The sequence below is a fragment of the Vulpes lagopus genome, chromosome 11, assembly GCF_018345385.1.
Source record: "Vulpes lagopus strain Blue_001 chromosome 11, ASM1834538v1, whole genome shotgun sequence".
Taxonomy (NCBI): Eukaryota; Metazoa; Chordata; class Mammalia; order Carnivora; family Canidae; genus Vulpes; species Vulpes lagopus.
This window is the reverse complement of record NC_054834.1, coordinates 76,585,275-76,605,224: the sequence shown is the minus strand read 5'-3', so window position 1 is coordinate 76,605,224 and position 19,950 is coordinate 76,585,275. Positions and strand designations below refer to the sequence as shown.

Here is a 19,950-nt window from a genome sequence, read left to right as displayed (position 1 = left end):
TGGCGAGCTGCCGAACTGCCAGGGCTGGTCAGGTGGGGAGCTGGGTCCTGCCTGGGGGGGGGGGGGGGGGCGGTGCCCACTCTTTTGGGCTCCCCCGAGGCCAGGAGGGAGGGCTCATGCTTCTCCAAACACAAATCCCAGGCAACTTCTAGCGGCAGCACCCAGGGCAGGGTAGGGAAGCCCCAATTCATTACCAAGATGGAAAATGACACTTCTTTGCACGCTTCCCCAGGAGAGGGGCTGATTTATGACTGCGCCAGGGCCCGGGACATTCGTCAGCCCGGCGCGACGCGCACGCCGTCTGCGGGGGCATTAATAGCCGTGTTATTAGCCACCAGCGTGAAAGATGCCCTGCGGAACGGCTATTTGCTGTTATTTATTATAAAGGCGTGCCAGCCCGGCAGCAGGGCCGACAGGCGTCAGGATCGCAGGGAGCCCGAGCTTAGCCCCTGCCCACCTGGCCTCCCCTTGCTCACTCCTACCATGCGTCCCCCACTATCCAATCATTTGTCCCTATTTACCTCCCAGCCCCAAGAGGGGCTGGGGAGCAATTCCTAGGGCCCGCTCCTGCTCCCTAGGCCTGCACCCCTAATATTTATGGAGAATCTGTTCAGTGTGGGCCTCTGCCTCTGGTGAGTTGTGGAGCTTCCTTCCATCCCAGGGCAGAAAAGCAAAGAGAAACAAACCGGGGGCCAAGCAGATACGGGTTTGTGCCCTCTCCCTCCTGTAGTACGCAGTGTGACCTTGGGCATATCCCTTCCCCTCCCTGAATGTGCTCCCTGTTTTTGCACACTGGGCATGCAAGCCCTGCAGGGCAGCGGCCAGCTGGAGGGGAGAGGAGGTCACGAAGAACTGAACATGCAGCAGGGGCTCCCCTGGCCAGCCACTGCCACTAATGGGCCCCACTCCATGGGGCTAGAGGGGTCTGCAGACCTGCTGGCAGGGGAGGCAGCCCCAGGAGTCCCTGTGTGAGCTGGATACTGTGCATCATCATCCCCTCTGTGCCAAACCTCTGGGAAAGGCTTTGAGGGTTCAGTGCCGGGAGGAGGAGGGTCCTGGGCTGCTGGATCAATCCCTTCTGCTCTCTGGGCCTAGTTTTTCCTTCCCTGTGAAAAAGGCAGATAATCTCCAAGGTCCTGCGCCTCCCCCATTCCAGGGTCCTGAGGACAGGGTCCACCCTTGTGCATATCTGTGGGGTGGGAGGGGAGGAGCCTTCTCTAAGAAAGTGAGGCTGGCCTCTAATGCCTGGAAGGAGATCTGCAGTTGGGCAATGCCAGGTCAGCCTCTCCATGTCAGAGGAGATGAGCAGCGGGGCAGGCAGGAGTCTTCCTCAGGTTTCTCCCTCTGGGGCGGGGCACGGCCCCCTGGGCAACTGAAAGGGCAGGAGAGAGCACTGGACAGCGAGTCCAGGCCTGGGGCTGTGTCTGGCTCCTCTACCACTGGCTGTACAATTCAGACCAGTCAGTCCCTATCCTTTCCTGGGCTGCCGTGGTAAGGGCACCTGGCTGGCTACCACTTCCTGGGGTGGGGCTGAAGGGGTGCCAGCCTCCCTCTTCTCTCCCTCTCCCTGTTTCTAGGTTTCTAGAAACCTAGATTGGCAGGGGCCTTCCTTTGGCATCTTTATTCACTCACTCATTCATTCATTCACCAGATGCTTATGAGCACTCCTGTGCCAGGCTCTGCTGGGCTGGTGAATGGGACAGAACAGATCCTGGCTTAGAGGAGTTTACATTCTAGTGTGAATGGTTGGAGAATCCACTCATGATACATGATTGGGGGAGGGCCTCTCCAGGAACAGGGCAGTGGGGGGGTGCACACAGCCCCAAGCGGCCCCACCCCCAGCCTGCTCCCAGCCTGCTCCCTGCCTCTGCTTCATTATCAACAAACATCACCATCCCCAGCCTCTCCTGGTCACCCTGCTCCTCTCTCTCTGCCCCTGGCTGCCAGGATCCTGCTGGCTGCTCAGAGGCCCAGCAGCCCTGACCCTACAAACCCGTGGGGTTCCCTCCTGGCTGCCCTATTTCTTCTTTCCCTCTGCCCCCACCCCAAATAAAGGCCCTCCAGCCCTACTTCTACCTTCTGAAACTCCCCTGCCCTTTCCTTTTTCCTTCCCCAAAGAAAGGAAGCCGCAGTCTAGGCAGCTTTACTAAAAAATGCACACAGACAGACAGAAATATCAGGTGCGGGAATATCTTATTCAATAATGTGGGGAGAGAGAGAAACAAAATTACACGTGTCTCCTTTCATCCCCCCACCCCCTCCTGGCCCCGAATAGTTTAATATCGAACCCTGTTATCAATATAATTAACCTCCTAAGACACAATTTTAAAGTCTTATTTTTGAAAGGGATTTGCATTCTCTGAAGTTCAGGACATCCTGCCGCCCGGCACCGCCCAGACGGCCTACGCCGTGAGGTGAACTCGAGGTACATTTTTAGTGGATTTGCATACCTGTCTGCAATTACTGCTAGTGATAACAGCTGATGCATAATGCATGCAGCATGAAATTAGAAAAGTAATTAACTTTAGGTTTTAAAAGAATCCTCTACCCCCACCACCCTAGCCCTCTCCCCCTTCTACTATAAGTTTTCAGTGGCACCAGTGGATGAGAGCAGGGGCACTGTAGTGCAGGGCAGGCTTGGAAGGGGCTCCAGGGTCATGGCAGCTGGCTCCCTGCCAGAAGCAGGTGCCTTCAGTGGGCTTCGGCTGGCCTGGGCCCGAACTAGGGCTAGGAAAAAGTGCGCTCACACAAAAATGCCAGGATCTCCCCCCTGGCCCTTGGTTCCCATCTGGACCTGCCCAGAAGTGCTGCCTGCTGCTAAGGCGAACATAGCTTATCCTCACGAGACCCAAGGAAGTGGATCATTTATGGTCCCATCTTACAGAGGAAGGCCTGAGACCTGAGGCTACCCTCAGGAGGGGGAGCCGCTGTACTGAGCCCAGGCAGGCCTCCTTGGCTGTTGGCCTTACAGGGGTGGGGGTGGAGGGCTCGCTGGAGGTGGCAGCAGGGGAGCTATTCCCAGCCCCCCTGCCTTATGGCCCTCCTCCTGTGCTGCTTATAGCTAAGCTGGGAAGGTAGTGCTGGCTGGTGGGGAAGAAAGTGTGGGACGTTAATTTAGACAGAGGTATGGAGGTGAAGCTCCCTGCCATGGCTCCTTTCACTCTAGTTTGCCCTGTACACTTTGCTCCTGCCTCGGGCCCTGCTCTTCCAGGAAGGACCTGAGGACCTGGCAAGGTTTAGGGAAAACACAGTGAATTCTTGTTGCTGAAGAGGGCCAGCAGCAGGGACACAGGAAAGGGGAAGGCGAGGGGCTCCCTGGCTCAGTTGTTTCTGAAGCTCCACCAAGACAGGTGGGCAGCTGCGCTGAGTGGGTCATAGAAGCACCTCGGGGTCCCTCCCCGGGACAGAGTGAAGCAGCCTTTCTTTCTAAAACCACTCAGTCCTGTGCTGGGCACTCCACACAGCCTCTCTCCTGTTGTCCTCCCCAGAGAGTGGGGTTCCCGGCAGCTCATTACAGATGAGGAAGCCAAGGCCCAGAGAGGCATCGCCACAGGCCACTCAGCCGAGAACTGGTGAGGCCAGGTTTGAACTTAGCTTTGTTGTCTCCTCCCTGATTCTAGTCCACATGCCTCCATCTCGGGGTCAGCACCACCTGGAATTCTCTGATTCCTAAAGTGGGGGCTGAGACTGCCCCCCCCCCACTTCAGGGGACCAACCCAGCATCAGGACATCCCTTCATTGATGAACATGAGGCAGCTGGGGGCTTGGGGGTATGAGGAGGCCTGCCCTGCTTTCCCTTTCTTGCCTGGGACCTCTAGCTCCTTCCAAAAACATGCTCAGCCCCCTGGTGTGCTCATGTCTAAGGGTGCACCAAGAACCTGAAGCAGTAGACATCACGTCCTACCCAGCATGCCAGGGCTTGTGCTAGGCCTTGTGTGCTGGGTCTTGTGTCCTCTAACTACCCTCACTCCAACCCCCACTCCCAAGTGGATCCCCCAGCAGTCCCTGGGCCTCTGGCAGCCTCCAGCTTGATGGGATTTGGGGAAGACACCAGGCCAGGGGTTCTCCAACAGGGAAGCACTTCCATCCAGCTGGCAGATAAATATCTCCCACCAGTGAAGTGGTTGTAAGCAAAGCCAGCATGGGGTCAGCTTCGCAGAGGATCAGAGAAAGCTTGGGGGTGGAGGGCTCTAAGCTGAGGTCTTGGGGAGGAGTAGAAGCTGGCCTGGCAAGGTGTGAGCAAGGGAGGGTGTACTGGTGTCCTGTGATCATGAACAAAGGCCCAGAGGCAGCACGAGGGAGGTCAAGGCCTTCAGGAACCGGGGTAGGCTGCCTCTCAGACTTCCAAGGGGACCAAGGCAAGAGCTGAGCTGTGGGCTGCACCCACTCACACCCCTCCCTGGGCCTGGAGAGTTAGTTCCTCATGAGAGAGAGATGCTAGAGAGCAGCCCAGGGTCACACAGAGTGGTCCTGGTGTTGAAGGGCCAGCTCTGTGCACCCCAGCTGTAGGATCAGTGCTTCTACCGTGGCTTGGGGTATGGGGCTGAGGATACACAATTAGGAGTGGGGACCCAGCATCACAGCCATTGACAAGGAGTCCCTATCAGAAGCCTGGAAGTGGCAGAGGCAGGACTCAAACCCAGGTTTCTCTATCCTAAGGACAGCAGGAGCCAGTGACTGATAGAGAATGCCAAGAATGATGCCCCAGGTCCCCCCTTGGCAAATGGGGGCCTGTATATATGTCCACCCTGAGCCCCCTCCCTGCTCCCTTCCCCTGCCCCAGAGGGCAGGATCGTACTGTCAATCACGGAGCTGGCAGGTCAGAACTCCATCATGCTGAAGTCTGTGGAATCCACAAAACAATTAAGTGACCCCGTAAAAGACGGCGATTTACCAGGTTTAATGTGATGGCCACATAAACCATCAAACACACAACAAAGGAATAAAAAGGCCACCTGGCCCCCAGGCAATTAAAGGTTCTTCCAGAAGGTATGCTCTCTTCCTCGCCCCCCCGACCCCAAGCTGTGCCCTGCTCTGCAGCCTTGGGGAAGGGGCGGTGGAGGGGAGCTTCAGCCAAGATGGATGAGGCCTGCAGACAGGGGAAGGGAAAGGCCTTGGGTCCCTGCTTCCCACCTGCTTCTTGGTTATCCATCAGGCATCTCTGAAAGGTGCAATTTAGACTCTATTATGATGCCAGGGCTTCTGGAGGCTGAGGGCTGTGGCCATGAGCTGAGCGGGCACTGGGAACTAATGTGTGTGCCAGAGAATGTGGTGGCTGGCCTTGGCTTTGGCCTTAACAAGTCTGCGCCATGCTCAGGACACTGCCCCCACACGGCCAAGCCCAGGCGCCACACGTACCCCTTGTGCCAGGTCTCAGCAACTGACAGGTCAGAGAAGTCGTGTGTCCTCTGACCAGATGCTGGGGCCCTTGCTGGAGGAATTCAGACTGGACCTCTGAGACAGAGGCAAGGTGGCCTTTGAGCAGACCTGAGCTTTCCTGTCCCCAGCACCTGCCCCAGCCCCACCTCTTTGCTCCTGAGCATCTTGAGACGGGATAGCCAGGCTCCATAACCTTCATGTGTACATGATAAGCCCGCACAAGTACAAACATGCCTCTGTGAAGGGGGCTGGGTGAGACCCGGCTGGCTGGTCCCCCGTGTGCCTGGGTTTAGCCTGTCCTCTGAAGGCCGGCATGTCCAGGTCTACGCAGCAGCCCCATTTTGAGCCTGTCCTCTTGGGTAGTTTGGGCCAGTGCCCTTCTCAGTCCTAAATGTAAAAATAGATGAGGGGATCAGTGGTCGAATAAAGGCCAGGCAGCCTGGGATGCCCATGTTCCAGCCAGATTTTATAGGATGACTCGCTAATACAGAGGAAGGAGGGCAGACCAGCATGCAACAGGGCTCTGGAGGCAGATGAGAGGACAGGAGTGGGCCAGGGCCACCAGGTCAGGGAAACAAAGCTGACAGCTAAATCCCCCGAGAGCAAGCTCAAGTGCGGGAAGCAAAGATCCTCTCCAAGTCCCACGGGGCAGAGCTGTGAGTGGGCTCAGGATCCAGAGCCTGGGCCAGGAGATGAGTTAAGGGAGCAGCCAGAAATAAGCAGGCAGTGTCCTCAGCCCCTTCAGCCAGCGGATGCTCAGAAAAGGGTGCCTAAGCTGGCTTCAGGAGCCCAGAGTCTCATCAGGCCCCCTGTCTCTCAGCTTTCCACGAGGCCTTGTCCCCTCTGGCTCTGTGCACAGACCCCATGCACCCTTCCCATTTGCCCTCACTTGCTTCTAGCCAGCTGTCCTCTGCCCACCTCATGGATGAAGCTTCCTGCCTGACAGGCCCTGAGCGCAGCTAGTGTGTTAACCATGGGCAAAGCCTGAGCTTACCTGGAGCAAAGTCCAGGAGGCCTTGGGGCTGTCCAAAGGCCGCATAAATGCAAATGGGGCATGAGTATGTAGAGGGCAGTGCCTGGAGGCATTCCTGCCTTGCTCAGCACCTCGGGTGGTTGCTGATGCCAAGCCACACTGGGCCTACATAAGCCCATCTTGAGTACCTAAAATTTCATCAGGGACATTAAAACACTAACTACCCACCAGTGCAACCAACACCCCACAGAGAAGGGCATGAGATGTGGTGCCACGAGCCTAGTGGCCAAGGTTCTGGCCTGGGCTCCTCCCCACCACTCCTTAAGTGGTCTTGAGTGCATTAATGCCTCTGAGCCTCAGTTTTCTCATCTGTTAAGTGGGAAGAGGAGCATTGACGTCAGGTTTGCTGGAAGGGTTAAATGACATAAATGCTCATAAAGCCCTAGGAGCAGTCTTTATCATAGTGCGAGCTACTGTCCTGCCAGAATGGGATCCCAAGGGGCTAGAACCTAGGCTGGCTCATGAGGGGTGTTCCACAAAAATCTGCTGGATGGCTAAGATGGATAGCTGCACGGATGGACAAGTAGTGGATGGGTGGACCGATGGATGGATGGAGATAGAGAGGCTCTATCTCCACTATCTAGGAAGACCTGGCAGAGGAGGGGACATGTGAGCATGGTCCTGAAGGATGAAGAACAGTTTGCTAGGTGGAGAGGAGCAGTTCTAGAATAGAGAGAGACAGACCAGGGAGAGGTTTGACGGATGAGAAATGGAGGTAGGTGTTCAGTTCCCCGGGTGGACCAGCTCAGGCTAAGGGAGGCAATGGTTGTGTCCCACCGTTGAAAAGGCTTCGTGAACCTAGAGTTACATGGCAGACCTTTGCCGGTTGCACAAAGACACCTTCTCAACTGAGGTTGAAAGATCATTTCTCTTTGATTGTTTTTTTACCATTATGAACAGCAAAATAATATGAGAAAAATCTATGCAGCAATTTTTCCATTTCCAAAAACCGAAACGACACCTTGCAGCCGATTCCCTTGGCATGGACCCCTCCCTCCTTTTATTTGCATCATTTCTTTAAATGCAAGAATACAGATAATTTTCTTTTTCAAAATAGCCGAAAGCTTCACGATTGGGGAAGGGGGCAAGTATGGATTAATTTCCCACACGACACAGAATGCAGAGCTAGGGAGGGCACCTCAGATAAAAAGAGTTTTCTGTAAATACACAAGAAAGTGATCCCGTTGACACCTCATTCTTCTGTCTGTAAAATGCACGAGTGACAAACGGGACATGTTTTAACACCAGACAATGAAGCTCCTCGCTCTCCACTGCTCACCAGTGGCAATGCCAGGCTTCTTTTTTGCAGGTTCTACTGACACCCCCACCCCCCCTTCTTTTGAACTCAAGGGCCTCTCACAGAAACGAGCTTCTCCCTCAGACCCTGGGTACAAGCCAGATAGGGATGCGAGTTTCTGTTCCAGTGAGAAATGGTGGCTTTGAATCCATAAAACACGCCTTAAATCCATCCCATCAACATTGACCAGCCACTTTTTAGCATTAGCCATAAAGACTGGCTTAGTGTGAAGTCTCAAAAAGAAGAAACAGAAACCACGGCGTGGCTCTCACTAAATTAACCTCACCCGAGGCTTGAAATCACCATCCGGGAGCCGAAACTGCAGCCGCCTAATTCACAGACATCTTTGCTCCTGATGAGATTTCGCATTAGCCAGATGTCGTTAGAGGCTGACCTCAGCCCAAGGATCGCCTGCAATGTAAGCCTGGCACAGAAAGGGCTACGGGGTGTGCACCCCAAGGCTTGGCCTCTGCCCTGCGGCGACCCCTTGGCGGCAGGTGGGTGGGCGCCGAGACTCGCTCTCTCACCCTATGTGTCTTATGCTCCTTGCAGGTGTTGAGGCTCCAGATCAGGCGGGGCCCGGCTCCCCCCAGCCATCCACCATGGTGGTGGCACACCCGGCCACCACCGCCACTACCACACCCACTGCCACTGTCACAGCCACTGTCATGATGACCACGGCCACCATGGACCTGCGGGACTGGCTTTTCCTCTGCTACGGGCTCATCGCCTTCCTGACGGAGGTCATCGACAGCACCACCTGCCCCTCAGTGTGCCGCTGTGACAATGGCTTCATCTACTGCAATGACCGGGGACTTACATCCATCCCTGCTGACATCCCCGATGACGCCACCACCCTCTACCTGCAGAACAACCAGATCAACAATGCTGGTATCCCCCAGGACCTCAAGACCAAGGTCAATGTGCAGGTCATCTACCTGTACGAGAATGACCTGGACGAGTTCCCGGTCAACCTGCCCCGCTCCCTGCGGGAGCTGCACCTACAGGACAACAACGTGCGCACAATTGCCAGGGACTCACTGGCCCGCATCCCACTGCTAGAGAAGCTGCATCTGGATGACAACTCTGTGTCCACCGTCAGCATCGAAGAGGATGCCTTTGCCGACAGCAAGCAGCTCAAACTGCTCTTCCTGAGCCGGAACCACCTGAGCAGCATCCCCTCGGGACTGCCCCGCACGCTGGAGGAGCTGCGGCTGGATGACAACCGCATCTCCACCATCCCGCTTCACGCCTTCAAGGGCCTCAACAGCCTCCGGCGCCTGGTGCTCGATGGCAACCTGCTGGCCAACCAGCGCATTGCCGACGACACATTCAGCCGCCTGCAAAACCTCACCGAGCTGTCACTGGTGCGCAACTCACTGGCCGCCCCACCCCTGAACCTGCCCAGCGCCCACCTGCAGAAGCTGTACCTGCAGGACAACGCCATTAGCCACATCCCCTACAACACGCTAGCCAAGATGCACGAGCTGGAACGCCTGGACCTGTCCAACAACAACCTCACCACGTTGCCCCGCGGCCTGTTCGACGACCTGGAGAACCTGGCGCAGCTGCTACTGAGAAATAACCCCTGGTTCTGCGGCTGTAACCTCATGTGGCTGCGGGACTGGGTGCAGGCGCGGGCGGCCGTGGTCAATGTGCGCGGCCTCATGTGCCAGGGCCCCGAGAAGGTCCGCGGCATGGCCATCAGGGACATCACCAGCGAGATGGATGAGTGCTTCGAGACGGGCTCCCAGGGGGGCGCAGCCAACGCGGCTGCCAAGACCACGGCCAGCAATCATGCCTCTGCCACCACACCCCAGGGCTCGCTCTTCACCCTCAAGGCCAAGAGGCCGGGGCTACGCCTCCCTGACTCCAGCCTCGACTACCCCATGGCCACAGGCGAGGGCGCAAAGACCCTGGCCATCCACGTGAAGCCGCTGACGGCAGACTCCATCCGCATCACATGGAAGGCCACATTGCCTGCCTCCTCCTTCCGGCTCAGCTGGCTCCGCCTGGGCCACAGCCCTGCTGTGGGCTCCATCACGGAGACACTGGTGCAGGGGGATAAGACAGAGTACCTGTTGACAGCGCTGGAGCCCAAGTCCACCTACATCATCTGCATGGTCACCATGGAGACCAGCAACGCCTACGTGGCCGATGAGACGCCCGTGTGTGCCAAGGCGGAGACGGCAGACAGCCACGGCCCCACTACTACCCTTAACCAGGAGCAGAATGCGGATGCCATGGCGGGCCTGCCCCTGGCAGGCATCATTGGTGGCGCTGTGGCCCTCGTATTCCTCTTCCTGGTCCTGGGGGCCATCTGCTGGTACGTGCACCGGGCCGGCGAGCTGCTGACCCGAGATCGGGCCTACAATCGGGGCAGCCGGAAAAAGGATGACTATATGGAGTCAGGAACCAAGAAGGATAATTCCATCCTGGAAATCCGGGGTCCCGGGCTGCAGATGCTGCCCATCAATCCTTACCGCGCCAAAGAGGAGTACGTGGTCCATACCATCTTCCCCTCCAATGGCAGCAGCCTCTGTAAGGGCACACACACCATCGGCTACGGCACCACGCGGGGCTACCGGGATGGGGGCATCCCTGACATAGACTACACCTACACATGATGCCAGGCACGAGGGCCACCTCTGCCCCAGCTCCCGCTGCCTCCTCCCAGCCTGGCGACGCCGTGGCTTTGCCCAGCCCGCTGCCATCCCATAGAGCAAGGAAGAGAAATTCCATGATGACTTTCTCAGCAGAAAGCAAAGTTTGGGAAGGGTTGATGATTTTATAGAACACCACAGTGGAAAAAAAATTTTTTTTTTAAGAATAGAAGGTAGGAGGGGGATTTGACGTTGCTGAAGACATAATTTATACCAAATTATGCCAGTTGGGGAGGGAAGAACTAAAAATAATATGGCAGGAAGGGTTGGGTCAGGTTTTTTTTTTTTCCCCTGAACTGGAAAGATACTACCTGTACAGCATCTGTGTACGCCTCATGCTCTGTTTAGGGCCATCACAAAAGAGCCGTCAGAGAGAACAGCCACCACTCGAAGCCCCCACGCAGCTCTCGCTCGCTGCCAGCTTCTCGCTGGCGACAACCGACAACGACATGATGGAAGGTTTTCAGGCTCCTCACAAAGGAGAAAGGGAAGAAAAGATCTTTTGCTATGGAGATAGTGTCCTGAAACCTCTTCCCCGTTCTTTCCATAGCATTTCCCTTACAGATTTGCAGAAAGAGCACGCCTTTCACTGCATTCTTTGAACAATGGTGTAGTCAATTAAAAAAGCAAACTTTCTTTTTCCTATACCAAAACCCTCGTCAGTTCCATGCACCGCACTCAGCACTCGGTGGAAGCCCCAGGGGAGCTGCGGTTTCCCAGCCACTCGGAGGTGCATCTACCTCCCTGTTGATCTCTATGTCGTGTCTCTCAATACAGATGGGTAGATAGAGCCACATATACGGTCCTTTCTACTTCTTGGGTCAGTTCGTACAATTTCCTGAGACAATAGAGTCATGAAAATGTTGCTTTCTCCTAGAAATCGCCGAGTAAGTAGACAAAGCGTGTTGGGGGAGGGTTTGGGATGGGGAACAATGCTGTTTGTAAAGGCACAGGTGTCTCTGTCCCAGTCGGGTGGCCAGGGAGACCCCGGGAAGGGGGTGCTCTCAGCTCAACCCTATCTCAGGTTGGCCAGAGCTGGGCCAGAATCTTTTCTGATACAGAGAAAAGCTTTCTTTGACTGCCGATGTCCTTGTGTCTCTCCCCGCCACCCTCCAACTCCCAACACACAGATGCAGTCACCTCGGCAGTGACTTTCTGTTTCCTCTGTGCTGTATGCTTCCTCCCGGGACAGGTAATTGGCACAGGGACTTTTTTTTTTTTTTTAATCAGCTGATTAGACCTAATGGTTTCCATGGCTGCTTAAACAAAAGCCCAGAAAAAGACATGAAAATTCTCAGAAGAGCCCTGGGAGACAGCAGCAGCCCCCCAAACGCAGAGCACTCGGCCGCACCCGCCCCTGGCACTCTGCTCTGGAGAGGGAAGACCAGACCTCCAGAGATGCCAGCTCCAAAAGGGTACTGACCGGTGCCCTCGGGAGAATCCTGGTTTTATTTCTTCCTCCTGGAACCCGTGTGGCTATCATTTATCAGCTGGCAGTGTGGTGTGGTGGGCCATGAGATTAAAACAATAATGAAAGGATGACAGCAAAGCTGGAAGGAAGGAAGGAGTGGTGCCTGGGGTTCCGGGGTCTCCTGCATCCCTGGTCCTTGGGGAGCTTGGGCCACCACCCATCAACATGCCACCAATGTGGCACCCAGGGAAGAGCCATGTCAGAGACACTGGCCCGAGGGCAGGGGAGGTCAAGAAGGTGGCTGGCTTCTGGTGGTGGTTTCAAAGGCCTCAAAGGCTTTGCCAGAAGCCAAAGTCAGGAAGCATATGCTGGCCGGAGGTCACAGGGCTGCCAGGATGGGCTGCGGGACGCCAGCCACTCACAGGCCATGAAAAGATGTGATGGCCCCTTCAGGGAATGGTGGGGTTGAAAGGAATAGCCACAGGGCTGTGCAAGTAGGGTGGAGAAGAGGCACCCCCCATCCTCCAATGGGAACCCAGCTTCCCCAAGCCTTCGGTGGAGGCGCGAGGCATGGACACACTTTGCTCCAAACTAAACCTTCCCCCGACTTGGCCCACTTGAATCATTTTCTCGTTCAATGAGATCAGGAGAGAGATTTTTCCAAGCCTTAATTTTACGTCTCTGTGGAGGTTGCCTCACTTTGGCCTCAGGCACCCCTGATACAAGCCGTTAGGGCAGCTTGGAGAGGAGCAGAGGATGTGAGAGGATGTGGGGCAGTGGCTCAGGAAGAGGGGGGAGGGAAAGAAGCCCGAGGTCCCCTCCCTCACGGCACCACCCATGCCTTCTGCTGGTGTCCCCGTCACCACAGCCCCCAAGTTCCCACTGCCTACAAGCTTGGTGCCCCCTGATCTTAATCTGTCCTCCTTTCTTCTCCTGACACCAGGAGGGGGTCAAATCATCCCCTTAGAGGTCAGGAAGGCATCTGGGGAACATCAGGTGGCCCTGGAGTCAGTGAAGGGTAGAAAGGCCTCAGGCCTCCGTGATCCCCGCAGCACAGGGCAGGCCAGGCCCACCTGGGCCTGAGGACATAGGGGTCTCCTGCTCCCCTGGGGGGCTCTCTGCAGGCATCCTCCTGCCCTGTGAGACCTGAGGATAGTGGGTCTGCTCTCGCCTTTCCTGCCCTCAGCATCAGACATCCCCCTGGAGTCCTTTCTGAGCACGAGCTCCCGAATGTCTGTCACCTCACAGCTCCCCAAGCCAAGGAGGGGACCTGAAGCCAGGGTCTCCTCTGCAGCCCTGTCCTCTCCTGGTCCAAGTCCTCTGAGTGTCCTCATAACACAAGAATAGAGATGCAGCAGGGTGCCCAGCCTCCCCCAGCCCCTGATGGACAAAGTGAGGACAGGGCCCTGGAAGACAAGCCCAGCACCCAGGCCACCACTTCTGTCTAGCATCTCCCTTCTCCGGGCAGCCGACCTGACCCCGGCAGCCTCTAACTAGCCAGAACAACCTTGTTGGCCTCAGTGTTGATGAGTGTATTTTGTGGCATTTATAGCAGGTTTTAAGTTTAAAAAAAAAAAAGCCCATGACACTTCTTTGGTTAAGTGGTTTACCCTTCGTAATTAGATGTGGTGATTAGAATCTCTTTTCTATTACATGGCAATTTTGCTTTAAATTTCCCCTAAATAAAGAGAGAGAGAGAGAGAGAGAGAGAGAGAGAGAGAGAGAGAGAAGGGGGAGAAAAGGCAAGGCAGGAGGGGAGGCAGCAGGGCCAGGCGAGTCATTTGCATTTTGCGAATGAGGCCTCTTGTAAGCTCAGCTCAGGCGTGGGGCCCAATGTATGGAATGCTTAAGAGATTACTAAGAATAAAATCTATTAATTAGTCATACTCAATTCCGCAGACATGATGTGCATCAAAAGCTTCTTTTCTTCCTCTTTCGCCTTCTCTTTTCCTGAGACCTCCCCGAGGAAGGCTCCATCTTCTGTAAATTGGCTCCAGCTTCCTGGGCCGCCTCCACAGGAACATAGCGGTCACATGGCTGACTTGAGGGCCTCCCCACCCAGAGTGGGGTGCCAGGTCTGGGGGCAGGAGCGGGGGCACTGGCCCTTTCTGGCTCCAAGTGACACTGGCAGGGGAGGGACCCCGGGTAGGAAGACGGCCTGGCTGGGGCTGGTGGAGAGGCCAGGCTTCCCCAACCAGAGCCCAGAGCCCATGTCTGCCTTGTGCCTCATCTCCTTCCCTCCTCCTCCTTCCCTTAGGGGTCCAGGGAGGCCCACCAGGAGCAGCACTTGAGGAGGGATCAGGAAGGGTTTCCAGAGAGGCAGAAGGAAAACATGTTTTGTAAATCCACAGCCTCTGTTACCCCTTCTGCAAAGTGGAGGCTGGGCTGAGGCAGGAGTCTGGCTTCAGAGAAGCCAGAAAAGCTGGAAGCTCCAAAGACCAAGTAAGGGCTCCTCCCTTCCACTGATTCTAGAAGGTGCTCGCTGATCCACAGCAGGTGATGGAGGCCCAGGTTGGGAGGGACAGGCCAGGTAAGGATCCCTGTGGGGTCTGAGGTGGCTGACGGGGCCTAGAGAAGCACCGGGCAGCATGCCCAGGATGCACCTGAGCCTCCCTCCTTCACTTTCTTGGAGCCGAGGCAGGAGGAGAGGGCACCTCCCCCAGCCTGCCAGTGGCAGCTCAAGTCCCAACGCCAGCCCTCTCTACTCCAGAAATCTGCTTCTTGCAGAACACACCAGGGAGGAGGACGGGGCTTCTGAGCCTCAAGCTTATGAAAAATACAACAAGGAAAATTGGATGCGGCAGACAGGGAGCAACGGGGCTGGGGAGACAACCAGGAGAGAGCTGGGGTGTTTGCTGGAAGAGGGGCCCTGGGGTGCTCAGTGGCCTGCATCCCCAAGGACGGGACCTTGCTTTCAGGGCCAGGAGCACAGCCAGCGTCAGCTGTGGGGGACCTGCATGCCCACATCCCCTCCCTGAGCTCAGATCAGTTGCAGGTGATGGGCGGAGGCCTGGCGCTGGATCAGTGCCAGGGTGAGTGCTAACAAGCAATTCACAGCCCTGCACAGGCCTTCCAGAAAGCAGACAGAGGAGGCATCTTTTTTCTTAAAGAGGCATAAAAAGGCTCAAAAATGCAAATCATTACCGTTTACAACCAAGCGAGTCTGCTAAATTGATTAGAAGAGATTAAACTCCTTGGAGGTGAAAGGAAAGGGGGATTTTTTGCATTTTATAAACCTGCCCCCAGTGGCAGTGTGCAAAGCAGGGATTTTCCAGCCTGGCTGGAAGGCTGCCCCTGCACAGCCCCCAGGAGGAGCCGGGGGTCTGCGAGGCTGACACCGCACAGGCCAGAGCACTCAGAAACAGGCTGGGCTGGACGGAGCCTGGACTCAAGCACTGTTCTCAGGGAAGGCAGTCCTGCCTCAATCACGTGCCTTGTGCTCAGACCTTGGGGACAGGGAGGGTTCCAGGGCCCACACAGGTAATTCAGGAGCTGTCCCAGCCCCCAGCAGGGACTCCCCCACCCTCCCTCCAGATTCTGTCTCCCTTTAGGGGTGAGGAGCAAGGTGAAGTAGCTGATCTAGTCACTTAGTAAGACTCTAGATGTGCTTTTCTGCTTCCTTTGTCCCGGGGTAGGTCTGTGATTCATTCCCTATGGCCAGTGAAGGAGAGCAGGGCCAACTGGAAAGGGAAAACTGAAGGTCAGGGAAGAGAAACTCAGCCAGCAAAGGAATCAGACCGTGAGCTCTCTGTCACCAGGAGCATTCAAGTACTTGATGGGGATATGGCAGATCTTTTCCACCCTTAGCCAAGGCCTGGTTCTTTGACTAAAAGATCCTGGTTCCTACCCTTACTGTGTCATCCCCCAGGACCCTGTAAGGAGCATATCAAGATGTTTACTGCGCTGCTCAGAATGACAAGTATCCCCTGAAAATCCTGGGTCAGGGCCATTCCACAGCTTGTGCCACCAGAGATGCTGCAAAATGCCCATCCTTGGTGTCCAAGAGGCAGCGGGAGGGGAAGCACAGACATGCTCATTCCATCCTAGAGTCTGGTCAGAGGGTCCATCACCCACTGTACTGGTCCCAGGCTGCCCCCTCCCCGGACCTGCTGCGTGCCCCTGGCTACCTGCCCCCACGCCCTGCCGCACTCCACACTCAGCGCTGCTGCCGGCTCTATCCATCCTTCCCAGCCAGGTTGACGGCTGCCTGGGGCATTTTTCACTCTGTTTTCAAGCATTTACCATTTCTTTTGAAATGGTCCGAGTACTTGCCTGAAATACCCACACTTGCTTCTTTAAAAACACTCAGAAAAAGATCCCCTTGGCTCTTGAGTCCCCTCCCACCTCCCCTCACTCTGCGTTTTAAATATATTGTTTCTCTAGATTCGGAAGTTCTATTGTCACTGGGGTCAGGCCCGCTTCTCACCACCAAGTGGGTGTGCAGGTGTGCCCCGAGAGCCCGAATCTGTGGGGCAAGGCCAGCCTTTTCTTCACGTCACCCCTGAAGACACTGTGCGCAGGCCAGAACTTCAGTCTCCCTGCTGGAGACCACTGTCACTGCCCCCTCCCATGTCTCTCCTAAAAATGTCCAGCTTGTGCTAGGAGAGCAGTGTGGGCATGATGAGGGCACACGGCTGCCTTGGAGGGCTGACCGGGCCCCCACTTCCTAGCAAAGCTAGCCCCTAAGGCCCCTGTGGCCACCACAGTGCCCTGACCCCTGTCTTTCCCACACCGCCCCCATCTCCACCTGAAAACCCAAAAGCTGGAGTTTTGGAGAGTCCTTGTGGGATGGTCCTTGCTGTCACCACCCCTAAATCTCTTTTATGGCCATCAGGGTGAGCAGCCACCCTGGCAAGATGCCAGGTCCCTGTGCTCCTCTGTGCTGGGTCACACAGAGGAATTCTAGCTTCTCTTTTCTGAGTCTCCCTTCACTTCTTGTCCTCCTCATTTGCTGTCTGCCCCCTTGGGCTCGTGCAAAGAGCCTAGGCAGATAGTTGGCAATGGCCTTCCTCCTATCCTGCACCTGCCTCGCCGGCAGCCAGCCCAGAGAGGGGCTCCTCTCAGTGGCTTTTCCTCCCAGAAGCATCTCACTCTGCTGTCCTTTGGACCCACTGATTACCAGCTGTGAGCCTGAGGGGCAAATCCAGCCATTGGGCAAGATCTAACAGCAAGCTTGGGTGACTCAGTTTCCTGTCTCCGAGCTGAGCCTCACACAGGTAACGAGAAGGGCAGAGAACTGGGTGTCTCACCTTGTCTGACACTCCCATCCAAAATCCTTGCTCCCAGAGCCACTCACCTGGAAGAACTAACCAGGCTTTCTCCTCAAGACAGAAAACCAATGCAACTGGAACCTGACAATCAAAGCAGAAGCAGACATGGGGCTGCCACATGCTCACCTCCCTTGAGCCAGATCATCTGGGGCACCTATCACCTGCCCCATGCAGGGCACATGTTCAGAGCGTGGCTGGTCCAGTTTTCGAAAGGTTCTGGATACCCAGGAGGAAGGCACAAACCTCTGAAACTGGCCTTAGGGTTTTTTGTGGGGGTTTTTTTGTTGTTGTTTGTTTTTGTTTTACTCAACCCAGCTGAGAAACCCACCCTGGCGTCCAGGGCCACCCACCAGGCTGCAGCATGGGGGGATTCTTTGGATGGAGGGCCCTGGTGCCTTCCAGCTCATAAAGAGATGCTGAGAGTGGTGGTGAGGAAGCCAAATAGCCCAGCATTGGAGGTTTGTCATCTGACAGGGAGAGAGATGGCAGGTTGGGGGAGGCTGTGGGGTTGCGAATGCAGGTGAGCCAGAGAGATGGCTCGGGTGCCTGGTTCAGCTACAGGAGTGGACACCTGCTAATTATGAATGTCACCAGGCAGGTGTGAACAGGGAGGTAAAGGAAAAAAGTAAAGAAACCCCACGCATAAGCATTGCAGAGTGAACATTTTTTTTAAGAGCCACGGACAGCAATTCCCTCTCGGGATGTTAAAAGGTTGTTTGTATCTCATTTGGTATTGTAAAGATTTCTGGAGCCACTCAGGCTTCACTCAGTGGGATCTATTTCCAGCAGTCTAAGGAGGAGGCGGCCCAGGAGAGATCCTTGGCGGACCCTGAAGAATGAAGTGGGGGTCCCTCTGCTGCAGAAGGCAGGGTTCCCGGCTAGGGGAGGGGGATGGGAGGCCAGCCCCATGACCAAGGCCCCTCTGTCTTCCTGGCACCCTGGGCTTCCCCTGAGCCCCGGCCTTCCTCGCCTGCTGAATCAGCCCTGTGAGGCCACTCGGCCGCCCGTTCCTTGTCTTTTTTTCCTTTTTCTCTGAAAGGTAAAGCAATCTCTCGGGGGTCTGAGTGATGGGACAACTCCCACTGCTGCCTGCTGCCATCTGAGACCCGGGCCTGCCTGCCTCACTCCCCACCTCACCACCAGACAGGGGTTTTCAGAAAATCAAGACCCACAAACACCCACCACAACGACAACACAAACCAAAGTGCACTGCGAACCGCCCTTTGGCCTCCTTGTAGGTGCCTTGAAACTTCAATGTTGAGATGAATGTGATTAACTATTTGGTCCTTTTTTTCTGTTTGTCTGTTTTCATATAAAATGTCCAAGTCCACTTTCCTTGTCCTTTCTTGAAATAAATAGAAAGATTTAACTTTTACAGTCATCTTGGCTACTGACTCGGCTTGGGGTCTGGTGTGCCAGGGACCAGGTGTCTGCAGCACATGTGGTCTCGACTGCCTGTACCCCTCCCCCAACCCCATCCCCTCTCTCCGAGGTCAGCTCTGCTGTTGGGGCCCACCAGCACGGAGTGGCTGCCAGGCGGGATAGACACTCTGGGCTAAGTTCCCTGGAGCACCATCGAAGATCAAAATAATGAATCCGCAGCCGTCTAGGGGGACCTCTGACCCCACCCCATAGGCCCTGGGAAGGTGGACTGCTGGCTCTGGTCTCCACGTAGCTGGTATTCATGGGAGCTGCAGGTTGTCCCCTGAGAGCTCTGGCAATCACGTGCACACCTAGGTAGGGCTGGAACTGTATGGGCGCTGGGGACACATGCCATTCCTCCACCTGCTGAAGACTTGGCCTGGGTCCTTCCCCACCCACCCGGGACACCCCTTGTCCCCTAGAGGCACCCTAACATTCACAGCTCCCTAAGGCTTATGTGGTATCTCGTACCATTGAGGGGAAAGGAAAAAATGATGACTTTCCATGAGAACAATGGCAGTTTCTGCTAAATTTAACATAAAATAACTCATTACTTCTGCCTTAAATCCGAATGCATGTCTGGATATGGGTTAATGAGTTTTTCCTCATATTCCAAGGAAGCAGTTATTTCTCGACATGCCTTGGTGGCGGGTGGCTCTGCAGAGGTGACACAGGCCCCTCTTCCTCAACTCCTAGTCCTCACCTCTCACCTTGGTAGGAGCCAGACAAGAGAGAACACGCCAAAGAGCAGCACCTGATGTGGCCTCTGGGAAAGGGCCAAGTCTGTTCCCCAACCCCTGCCTAGGCACCAGCACACAGTGAATGCTCAGGAGGCCACTCAACCCTTTCCTACATGAGACCCATTCTCCAGGGCTGCCAAGCAATCTGAGAGCACAGTCAGCCAGGCAGTCGGTAAATACATACAAAGGGCCTGCCGGGTGCTAGGGCTGAGATGGGGCATCCTTCTTGCCTCATGGAGGAAGAGGAGATGGGGGCCCAGCCCCAGCCCACCGGTAGGGAGGTTCTCTGTGGAGCCATGTTTCCACTGACGATGTTTCCTCAGATGAGGAGGGAGAGCAAGAGAGAAGGCCCGAAGCAGGGAACAGGAAGATAAGTCCAATTCTGGACCTCCGTCTGCAAAGGCTCAGCCTCCTCCGTAAGCACAGTAGCCGTCCGCTAGCCCAGCCTCTGGCCACACTGAGCACCAGTAATTCCCCAGGCAGGCCTGCCCTGACTCAGGCTCCCAGTCTGGGCCTTGTGATCTCTGGGCTCAGGGTGCCCATGAAGGCCCTGCCTGGAAGGCTCCACTGGGGGAATGTGTCTGGAAAGGCTGTCCCCTCCGGCTCCAGCCCGGGCCCCACACTGCACAGGTGACCAGTTTCCATGCCCCCCTCACTGGGGTCCCCTGGCTGGCACCCCTTCCAGTCCCCAGAGGGCACTTGCCTGGTACACAGGAGGCACCTGTAAACGTGAAG

General features: G+C 55.8%; 2 protein-coding genes across 4 annotated transcripts in view; one reads left to right on the top strand and one right to left on the bottom strand.

Moving 5' to 3' along the window:
* The window catches only part of FLRT1 (fibronectin leucine rich transmembrane protein 1), an 83,158-nt gene extending 63,700 nt beyond the window's left edge, over positions 1 to 19,458 (top strand). For all 3 annotated transcript variants that reach the window (XM_041773773.1, XM_041773771.1, XM_041773772.1), the window contains one exon: positions 8,262 to 19,458. In XM_041773773.1, the coding sequence (XP_041629707.1) occupies positions 8,312 to 10,336 (2,025 nt within the window). In that variant the 5' untranslated portion in view covers positions 8,262 to 8,311 and the 3' untranslated portion in view covers positions 10,337 to 19,458. The remainder of the gene's footprint in view (positions 1 to 8,261) is intronic.
* MACROD1 (mono-ADP ribosylhydrolase 1) overlaps positions 1 to 19,950 on the bottom strand; it is a 150,530-nt gene that overhangs the window by 96,007 nt on the left and 34,573 nt on the right.